The sequence below is a fragment of the Dermacentor variabilis genome, chromosome 3, assembly GCF_050947875.1.
Source record: "Dermacentor variabilis isolate Ectoservices chromosome 3, ASM5094787v1, whole genome shotgun sequence".
Taxonomy (NCBI): Eukaryota; Metazoa; Arthropoda; class Arachnida; order Ixodida; family Ixodidae; genus Dermacentor; species Dermacentor variabilis.
The window spans coordinates 105,072,940-105,083,422 of NC_134570.1; the positions used below are offsets into that span (position 1 = coordinate 105,072,940).

Genomic DNA, 10,483 nt, shown 5'->3' on the forward strand with positions numbered 1-10,483 from the left:
AAACACTGCCGTCACGGTCGAAGCGAAAGAGGCTTCACTGCTCTTAATAATCGAACACGCCGAACGGTTGAGTATGTTATCTAAAGACATGCTGGCGTTGCAGAATCAAGTGGATGCGCACGGCTGGAGAATGGCCCTCTGGGAAATTTGCTCCCGCTGGGGACGAGCTGATGCTCTCTTTTTTTTTATTGTCAACATGCGAATCAGCAAGCGAGCAATGCGAGTTCACGTTGAGTGCTGGACGCGCTCTTTTTTCGGACCTGTTTCCAGGCAGCGTTGTGCCAACTCGCAGGGGCACGCGGCCGCGGGCACGCGCAACCGTCGCGTGCGTTCTTTTTTTATTTTTGTTTGTTGTTGCTGTTGTTCTTATTTTATCTTTCTTTTTTTCTTTGAAAACATTTGTTTTGTACGCCCGAGCTTTGGTGCATGTTAAACGAAATTATATCATTATTAAGTTTCCAGTGTTAAAGATCTGTGCCAAGCTCGCTATTATCAACCCAGCGTTGCCACTGCCTAGAGAACAGCAGAATCCCAGCGCTCGTAATAACAAACCGACACCTTGACGGATTTACCAAAGGGGGACTTCGCTGCTCAGGTCAAAAGAATAGGCACATATCGCCTTTGATATTTGGCAGCGCATTTACCTTAGCGTTTTTTTTTATTTCATCTAGTTGCATAACTTGAAAGTAAAATATTCGAACGCTGTTGTCAGTACAGAGCATATGTACAGTGCGGTGCACTGTTTAGGGAAACGCAGGAACGTAGAGTACATATGAATTTTTCGCTGTGGCAAATGTACAATTACTGAAATCACTGAATCTGAATCTTTTAGATACCGCAGACTCTATTTAATCCTGAATGCAATAAAACGTTAGTTTGTGGCTTCCTTCAACCATGTATAAGACGCGCTGAAGGAGTTGCCATGGACACATTAACGAAATGCTAACGTTAAACACTACAGTTTTCAGCACCCATTTCTAATCGACACGTAGAAAACTACGTATTGTACGCACCAATGGCCACTAAGGCTTGCAGGTCTTGTTGGTTGCAGTCGTTTAGGGAGCACACTGCCAGTCGCCCCACAGGAAGCTTTGTGTAGGAAAAGTACTTCCTGAAATATTGTAGCTGAAAAAATGTAAAAAATTATTGTGCGAAACAAGAGCCCATACATGAAGGCAGGACCTTGGTGCGGCATGGATGCACACTTCCATGTAATGTATCGGCACAAAGCGAGGGGCCTTATACATTAGCGATCACCTCCAAAGCAATGGTAACAGATGAAGAAACAATTTTCATGTTTGGGTGGGGCATTTATGCTAATGTATTATTCTTAACTGAGAAGCTAGCTCCGACAATATGTCTATTGGACTTAGCTCGGTCAGGTAGTACATTTTCCCTGATGCTACCGCCTATCCACAGCCTATCGCCTAAACATTGTGGCACGTCCTCTCGATATCTGACACGTCATGTGTAAAGATCCTGCTGACGTAGCTATTTCATGTTTTTGTTTTTAATGTTGCTCTCGCGTGACCTCTTATGAGATGTTACCTGAACTTCGTCTACAACTGTCAGTTTCACGACGTCCCTTAAATACTTCCCAATGCGATTCTGCGAACCGAAGCAAGTGGCCGCTCAGGAGGAAGAGGGGGAGGTGCACATGAGAGCAGCTTGGCTAGCAGAAATATTCACGACAGCTTTCGGCCCAATATCACCCTCAAGTACACAACACACAAGGAAGCATTTTAAACCAGCAGCAAATCCCGCTGAAAGAAAATTATTTTTCTGTACGTAGTAACTTTATGCGCAGAAACGTTGATAATTTACAACTATTCGCTAGGACCTGGCAATTAGGTAGCTGAAGAAACTAATGAGGTAATCATAATCTGTAATTATCTATGTCACGTGAATCATTTGCTAAAGGGATAGACGACGCAAACGTGTGCAAAAAGAGGCGATGATGGTATACGACGACGATGTGACGACGACTGCATGACGACAAATCCAATAATGACACTGGACTGACGAAGATGGCGTCATGACGATAGCGTGATGACGGCGGAGTGACAACTGAGGTACCACTGCAATGTTGCGACAACGGCTTTATCACAACCATGAGATGACCACGCTTGAATGACTACGATTTGAATAGCGACTTCGTGATTCTGATGCTGGAGCGATGCCGATGGGTTGACAATGTTAAAATGATTAGACTGGTACGACAGCGATGGCATGGTGACCGTAATATGATCGCGACTGTACAACGACGACAATTTGTCGAAGGTAGCATGAAGAGATAGAGGTGACGAAGGTTGGATCACAACGACGGTGTCAAAACAAAGGTATGACGACAATGGGCTAACGACAGGGCAATCACTACGACAAAATGACTACGTTTTGACGACCACAACGGCATGACGGTGACTTTTTGATGACGAGCCATTGTCAACAATGGCATGACAATGATGGAACGATAAGGACGGCTTCAAGATGGTGTGATGACCCCGCAATGACAACGCACCGGCAGCAAGAGGGTAAGAGAGATATATAGAAGGAAGGTAGGAATCTAAACCAGTCAAAAGTCCGTTCGGCTACCCTACGCTGGGAAAAGTAGGAGAAGGAAAGATGACGTGCTCGGACTGCACCACATACTCAAAGCCGCTCGAAGAAGTCAGACGTTCTCAGAAAGCACAAAAGTGCCCTCATTTCGTTCTGTGCCGATGATCAATGGGGATGGTGTTCTAGTGTTTTGTTCACTTATAGGGCGATCATCTAGTTTCCTGAATGCGATAGACACAAATTGTCTTTGTGCTTCAATTGGGGACAGCGGCACATTACGCGGACATTGTTGTCCTCGTAGCCGCATACATCACATACAGAACTGTCACCCATTCCAATAAGTACTGAATACACTTTCGTGAAGGCAACTCCCAACCGTAACTGACACTGAAGAGACGCTTCGGGTCGGTTCATTCTGACCGGAGGCCCAAGTTGCAGAAAGGTATTTAGTCTGTGCATTCTGGTGCAACTTGTATGTACGGTATTCCACTCAGCTAATGAGAGTGTCCGTGCTAGAATGCGAAGCAGTCTCGCAGCGTCTGTTCTTGAAAGAGGAATGGGGACGCAGCGGTCTATTTAGTTTGACGTGTTAGCTGCCTTGTCTACATCGTCATTTCCAGTGATACAGCAAAGGCCTGGCCTCCACTGAAACGAGATATCATGGCCTCTTTATCTCAAATGGTAGACACGATTTTGAACGTCGATTGATTGTGAGTTCCATGTCGGAGAAATGACTTTGTAAGGCGAACCTTGAATATTTTCCCGGACAATTTGCATCGCTCTAATGTAGCGCATCGCGGAGAGCCCCAGGTTCTGCAGCTATAGAAGTAGTGATATGGGAAGTCTTGAACCATTGGGTTATTACGATTGCTTGTATAACAGCAGCGTCAGTGTAACTGGTTGATGTTGTTTAACCATCAGCCTAGATGTGTGTGCCGGAGCAGTATTTCCCGCACAAGAGGGGTAAACAAAGTTACTTGAGTGCATATGATGGTAAATCCGACTTGTTCTGAAGTCCTGGGAATGTGATGTTTACTTTTGAACGGCTTGCACACCACAAAGCAATAGAAGGTCTTGCCACAGGTGCGTGCCCTGTCGTAAGACAGGTAAGTTGCGCGAAGGCAGTCGTACTGAATTTCGTGTGGCGCTTTTCTACCGGAAGAGTTGCGAGGTGGTGGGTAGGAGTCCGGGCAACGTGTCCAATGTACGTAGGCATTGTTTCTATGGTAATGTGCGCTCTTGTAGTGTAATTTAGAGCGATTACAATAAATTCGGTTGCTGATGCGCTCCGAAGTAAATCAAGAAATATGCTCAGTGCTTGGGCTTGGATACCTTGGGTTGTATGAGGGTGATTTGTTCAGGTGTTGGCGATAACTTTAGGCGGTACCGCAGGAATCCAATAAAGAGGACCCTGTACAGTTGCAGCATAGACCGTATTGACACTCCCCAGGGCTATCCTGTTAAGAACTTTCGCATTTAGCAAAAAACCGTTCGAAATTTTTTTTCACATTCAGAGGACTGGTAAAGGAAAGATTTCTGTCAATAGCCACGCCAAAAAATTTATGACTTGATTTGTATGTGATCAGCTTTGTGACGATGGATATCACGTACGAAGACAATGGTTTCCAGGTAAATGCTGCCACTGCACACTATTCTCATGATATTTGAAGTTCTTGTTCCCAAATGTAGGATGATGTTAAAGTGGCTGGTTTCTGGATCCGCGCGTGAAGATGAAGTCGCGTCACAACCGATGTCCCATTAGAAGTGTCATCGGCATAGACGGAGAGCCAACTGTGCAGAGGAGGATACCAGCGAGTCCAATGAGTGTTAGATTGAAAAGCGTCGCGCTCGATACTCCGCGCTGAGGGACCACATGGTTGCTGTAATGCTGGGAGTTTAGGCCATCCTCGGCAAGTATGGAAACGAATCTCGTTTGTAGGTAGCTACCCATTCAGAAATACATCTTGGCGCCAAACCCTATTGCCTCTAACAGTTTCATGTGCTACGTAAAACACTGGAAAGATGACGACATAACAACGAATGTGTGATCACATTATCGTAAAGCCAATGAAATGAAGGCAGGAACGACGTCGTGTTACTCATGGATCTCACATATGCGCTCGCGTGCATCACGTGCTGCCGCGCGTCGCCTCAATTCGCACTCTATGTGCAGTTTCTTTGCTATGCCCGCCGGCATTTCAAGCTGCCTTATCTCCTGGATTGGTCAGCGTATTTTGGAGTAAATATTGGCGCGTTATTACACGTGACCTTGCTGTGACCTTGGCCCCATTAGACGAAGAATGGCATAGAATTCGAAAAAAAAAGAAACCTCTTACTCCACATAACATCGTCCTGCAGACTGTCGTACAAATAAAACTCAGTCACACTTACCCTTGGGTGCAATACATCCGAGAATGAGCGAACCACCTCCTCCACTGCTGAGCCGTTCGTCACGTAAATCATCAGGTTGCAATACTGCCCTCGAGACAGCATGTTCCCATAGCCGTCGCGTAGTACAATGCTGAGGCACTCGTCGAATGCTCCCATATCCACGCGGCTGCCCTCGAACAGGCCCGTCGGGTACTTGCCGGACGCGTCGAACACTGTGCATTGAACAAGTATATTCACAGTGACATCACAGAGCCGTCTGCAAGGATGGTTTGCGCCATTTCTTGGGCAAGAAAGAAAGGAAAGTGGAGGGGGTAGAGTGTACCAGTCCTGCCCATCACAACTCCGAAGTATTTGCATGCATCCGTAAACCCACCCAAGCCCGATACAAACGAGAGCGGCACGGTCGCATATGCGGCCCTAACCCCAACACTATCAATGTTCCCTTAATAAAATACCTCGCGGGGCAAGTTTGTTTTGTGTTTTTTTTCTGACGCTTGTAATACAGCACTACTATTTTTGACGAGGACACAGAAAGACATGACAGTACATGTGGTACTCTAAATATGTTTATTGAAACCTACACACGTTACGTTTATAAAGAATGAAGGGACTCAGCGCATGCACATTGACGGCTGCAGGATGAACCCAATAAACACGAAGAAAACCGTAGATTAAGGTGAGCGGACTGCATATTGTCAAACTTCGTCTAATATTCTCAATTCACTGGCACCAAGATAGACTGAAGCAGTGCGGACGCACGTATCTCCTCTCCGCAGTCGCAGTGACTGTCTTCCGACTTCCGGCTGTGGAAGGAAACGCACAAAGCCCTGCGTAAGGTGTGCCTCGGGTGTGGCCTAAGATATCCCACATGAACTTGCAAAGTTCATGTCGGTGAAACAGGGTGCTGTCTCAACGACCGCGCCAGTGAGAAAGAAACGTCATCGCTGGACGTCACGGCCTCGTCCCAAAATGTACTCGCCCACTGCCACCTTTGGAAAGATTTTAGCGATCAAAACTGGGAGCCAAGACTTGAAGGAATCAAAACTCTAACCAGAAGTAAGGGCAGACTGCAACCCGAGCTATCGGAATCCTTTCTTTTTTATCACACAGAGAGGCAGCACATGCGTGAGCACCAGTTCAGACTTCCTTGGTGCTAGTGACTTTGATTATTAAACAAAAGGTGACATTAAGCAGTTCACTCCCATTAATATGCGAATTTCTTTGTGTGCAATTTGTTTTTCCTGCCGCCGTGAATGCATTAAAATGTAACGTGTTTACGTTTCAATAAATATAATAAAAAAGGAATTATGCGGGTCTGCATGCAAAAAGTACGATTTCATTATAAGGCACGCCGTAGTGGGGGACTCCGGGAACTTCGATCACCGGGGGTTCTTTAACGTGCAATAAATGTGAGTGCAATGATATTTTCGTATTTTAATAAACAATGTTGAAGTAGCGCCCCGTCCTACCACGTCTTTCTGTGTCCTCGACAAAAAGAAATAAAGAAGAGCTGGAAAGCATTCTTAAGAAGAAAAAAAGAAAAAAATTACCAATGTGTCACAGCGTATGTGGGCGCAACAAGGATAATTTTAGCAGCCTGTTTAACTGGCATTACAAGTTGAGAAGACATGTTTATAGACCAGGAGAGGTGGAGAGGTATCTGCATCGAGGATAGTCTGCTCGTCGATTCTAGTACAGTGCCGCTAACGATACGCCAGACATTGGGGCGCAGTCGCCAGCGGTGAAGGCTTGTCCGGCCGCTGCTTTATCTAATCGTAATCTGCTTGACGCGTGCGGCAACTTGAGCAACAATTCACGCCTCCTTCTACCTCGTCGCATTAAATATTTCAACAGCACGGTAGCACGAGAGTACACCCGCCACGATATGCTGACTGGCTACGGCTTTGCGCTAGTAAGCTCGATGTCGCCAATTCGATGCCTACCGAGGCGGCAGCATTTCAATGCGGGCGTAATGAAAAAAATAAAACATGTGCCATTTAGATTTCAGCGCACAATAAAAAAGAAAACAGCTCGTCACTAGTACATCGGAATTGCTCGCGGGCGTCATGATAAGATCGCGCTTTTAGCACTTAAAAACGCAGAAAGATTTTTTACGGATGCGGACACACTGGAAATACCTGGAACAATTACAATAGCTGTAACTTTTACAGTGCTTCGAATTTCCTAACACTCGAAGCCGTTCATTCTGTTCGCAGGTTTCAGCACGATTGAATGGGGCAAATGAAACTCCTGCGTCAAGAACAGCGCTACTACGACACGATTCAAAAGGCAAGCAATCCGAGTGTTGTGAAAGTCCGTGAAGGCGGTAAGCATTTTCAGATCCTTTCCCGAGGTGCACCCTACCTAAGGATTCCTACTTCCAATGCCAGATTTACAGCAGCAGTCAATGTATGTTGCAGCGTCGGAATGAGTTCGCGGTAAAGAGATGCGGAGGCAACATTCACAAATCAACCGCGCAATCAATAGAAGAATCCCCAAAAATTAATATAGATTACCGGGTTTTACATGCGAAAACCACGGCATGATTATGAGGCAAGCGGTAATGGGGGACTAAGTATTAATTTTAACCATCTAGGATTCTTTAACGTGCACCCAATGCACGCTACACGAGTATGTTTGAATTTTGCCTCCATCTATCAATTCAACCGCCACGGCCGGAATTCGTCCCGCGACCTCGTGCTTAGCAGCGTAACTTCGCGAAAGAGAGAGAGAAAGAGAGCGATAAAAGGGAGACAGGGATGTTAACCAGTCAAAATCCGGTTGGCGACCCTACGCTCTGGCAAAAAAGAAGGGGAATAGAGAGAGTGTGTGTGTATAGAGACGTGCACGAAAAGTACTAGAGTTAAAGCTGCTTGACAAAGCCACTAAGCAACCACGGCGGGTGAATCGCCAAAAATGAACAGAGAAATTGCTGGACGCATATAAAGAAACGAAGCAATCAATTATGGAAAAATTTGGAAATTCCAGTGAGGCACGAAAGTTCTTCTTTTAGGAGAATAGCAGTTCCGTATGCTTTCTGATTCACGCCGAATGCTTCTACAAGGAGACTCTATCGCCTGCTGTCCTTGTCTAAATGCCATTCCTGCACTAAAGTCTTGAAAGGGCAGCGCAATATGACGAAGACAGAAGACAGGAACACACAGAACAGCGCTCTCCTGTGTGTTCCTGCCTTCTGTCTTCGTGATATTGCGCTACCCCTTCATGATTTTCCACCAGTACCAACTCGCCCAAATGTCGACCCATCTACTGTGCTAAAGTCACAAGTAACTCTGTCAGGGCATGAGAAATACAAATAAAGTTTTACGTTGGCCCAGTGAATATGTCTATGGACAGGTTAGCGACTCTTACGACATACTTTCGACTGGTTACTATAATTGTAACACGTGCCAATCTTGAGCTATAACGCCTGCGAGGCGTTTTGGTTTTGTTCCAAACATACGAAGTTTGTTGCGGACCGAATGTGCATCTCTCATGATCCGCATTGAGAGTCATCATCTTTCTTTGTTTTGTGAATTTCTGTTGTTTAAGAGAATGCCATCTTTCACCCTTCTACGAGAACGGTGCCTTGGGCCAGTTAGTAGGTTAAAGTCATAGAAAACAAACAGCCCGATGGAAAGAGAGAGTTACAAAAGTGTACAGGAAGAACGGTTTTACACTCTGTTCTAGTTTTATATAGCAAGTCCGTCAAGTTTGATTTTTTTTTCAGTCGCCACGTTCCCCCTGGCGAATGCAATAAACATCTCAGTAAATAAATTTCGTTCTGTATTGTGACAGCCGGGAGTCGTCTTCTTTCGCGGGTAGTTCCTATGTTCGGATAAACAACACTGCCGTCTAATAAGAACGAAACCAGAGGAGCACAGCGATCATCGTTGAAATGACCAGCTTGCGCAAAAGTGTCCTACGAAAGCATTTACATTCGTGCGCAATAGAGCAACCGCGCACGGATTGGAGAAAGGAACGTGAAAGCTGCGAAAGATGCGATTTCTCTATTCGCACATAAAGAAGCCACAGATGCCAGTTGAAGGCACTGACGTTGCAGGGACACGTACAGCCGTCATCAACGTGAAAGGATTTTTTTTTTTTTTTGAAGCGCCCATTGCCGCCTAACACACATGTCTCCCCGTAAACGTGTTCAATGAGAGCAAATGTTCAAGAAGAAAATCTTGTTATGTATGCAGTTGCAATATTTGAGGCCATGCATCAGAATTATTCATTTTTTTTAAATATCGCTGTTTCCTTTTATATTGAGGACGACTGTAGAGTTTTCGTAAGCACTCACATTTCAGCGCCCATGGGTCGAGGTTCTGGAAGCCACGCATGGTCCGCAAGAGCCCGGCCGTGCACTCCGGCCGGACGTCGGCTTCCAGCAACTTCCTCCGAAGGGGCGTCGGCATGTTGGCGAAAGCTCGGGCCATCAAGTCGCGCATCACTTGTGCGTAGTCAGTCCTACCCTGATCCTCCGGAAAAGCAGTAGTCCACTTCGGCATCGGCATTGCGGTCTCCAATCTGTCGGCGCTCGAAACATCCGTTGTTGCACGTAGTGTCAACGAAGCTTGTCCCAACCACGTCGACGCTAAGAGCAACAGCACCGCGAGCATAAGTCCCTCGACTGACGCCCGTCGGAAGCGAGCTTCGGAAAACCGCTGGGAAAGCATCGTAGGATACAACACTGCTTTGATAGATGCTCAAAGTGGATCAGGCACACCACGTAGACAGCCTAGCCTGTCAGTATGCCTTCGGCGCTCCTGAACAGAAAAGCATGTTTCTCTCTGTGCCTTAAACTAATGGGCGATACTATGGGACCCCACTGGACTGAACGTTTGCAAAGGGCACTTCAGTTTACCTCGAAAAAAAGATATTCAGAAGGACTGTGGCCCAGTACCTTGGCAGCTTCTCTTTAGGGGCACAGCGAAGATAATCAATGAAGAAGTGGACGCCAGGGAGAGGCGTCTTCCCCTGAAAAAAAAAACTGCGCATGATCAAGTCGCTTTGACAGGAGATTGGTTCAAAAGACCCTCTCGCACTCCTGAGAATAAAAGCATGCGCACGGTTTCCATAATGTATGCCGTGTTCAAGGACTTCGTGACTCTCTCTACACGACTCGCGAAATTAATACTTAGCGGAAAGTGACAAACTACAAAAAGAAGCATAAAGGAAAAAACATCCACCGGGTCAAGAATCGCACGTTGTCGCAGTTAAGTCTCCCCTATGAAAACACGGTAAAACCTGCTGCACGCAGGTTTTTTTTTTTTTTTGACTCTTCGTCTGGTGAAAGAGAATCGCGTGGTGACGGCATTCTAGAATAGGTCGGTACCCGCCCACACACAAGCATATGTTGAGAAAAAAGACTACGATAGGCATTTTGTTTCTCATTGACCCCATTACCAGTTGTAATCACTCGTCTGAAAGTTAGAACAGTGCAGATTATCACTAGTCTGCGCAAACTATGCAATAAACTCTTCATGGCAAAGTTTTACTTAGCCGTTGGCGGGATTGATTAAGAGAAGCAAATCAA

General features: G+C 46.0%; 1 protein-coding gene across 1 annotated transcript in view; it reads right to left on the bottom strand.

The window, feature by feature from the left end:
* LOC142574670 (nose resistant to fluoxetine protein 6-like) overlaps positions 1 to 9,362 on the bottom strand; it is a 53,992-nt gene extending 44,630 nt beyond the window's left edge. The window contains exons 1-3 of the mRNA XM_075683707.1: positions 9,248 to 9,362; positions 4,948 to 5,159; positions 1,014 to 1,125 (exon numbers count right to left, since the gene is read on the bottom strand). Coding sequence (XP_075539822.1) covers positions 1,014 to 1,125; positions 4,948 to 5,159; positions 9,248 to 9,362 — 439 coding nt within the window. The remainder of the gene's footprint in view (positions 1 to 1,013; positions 1,126 to 4,947; positions 5,160 to 9,247) is intronic.
* Between the last annotated feature and the right edge of the window lie 1,121 nt (positions 9,363 to 10,483).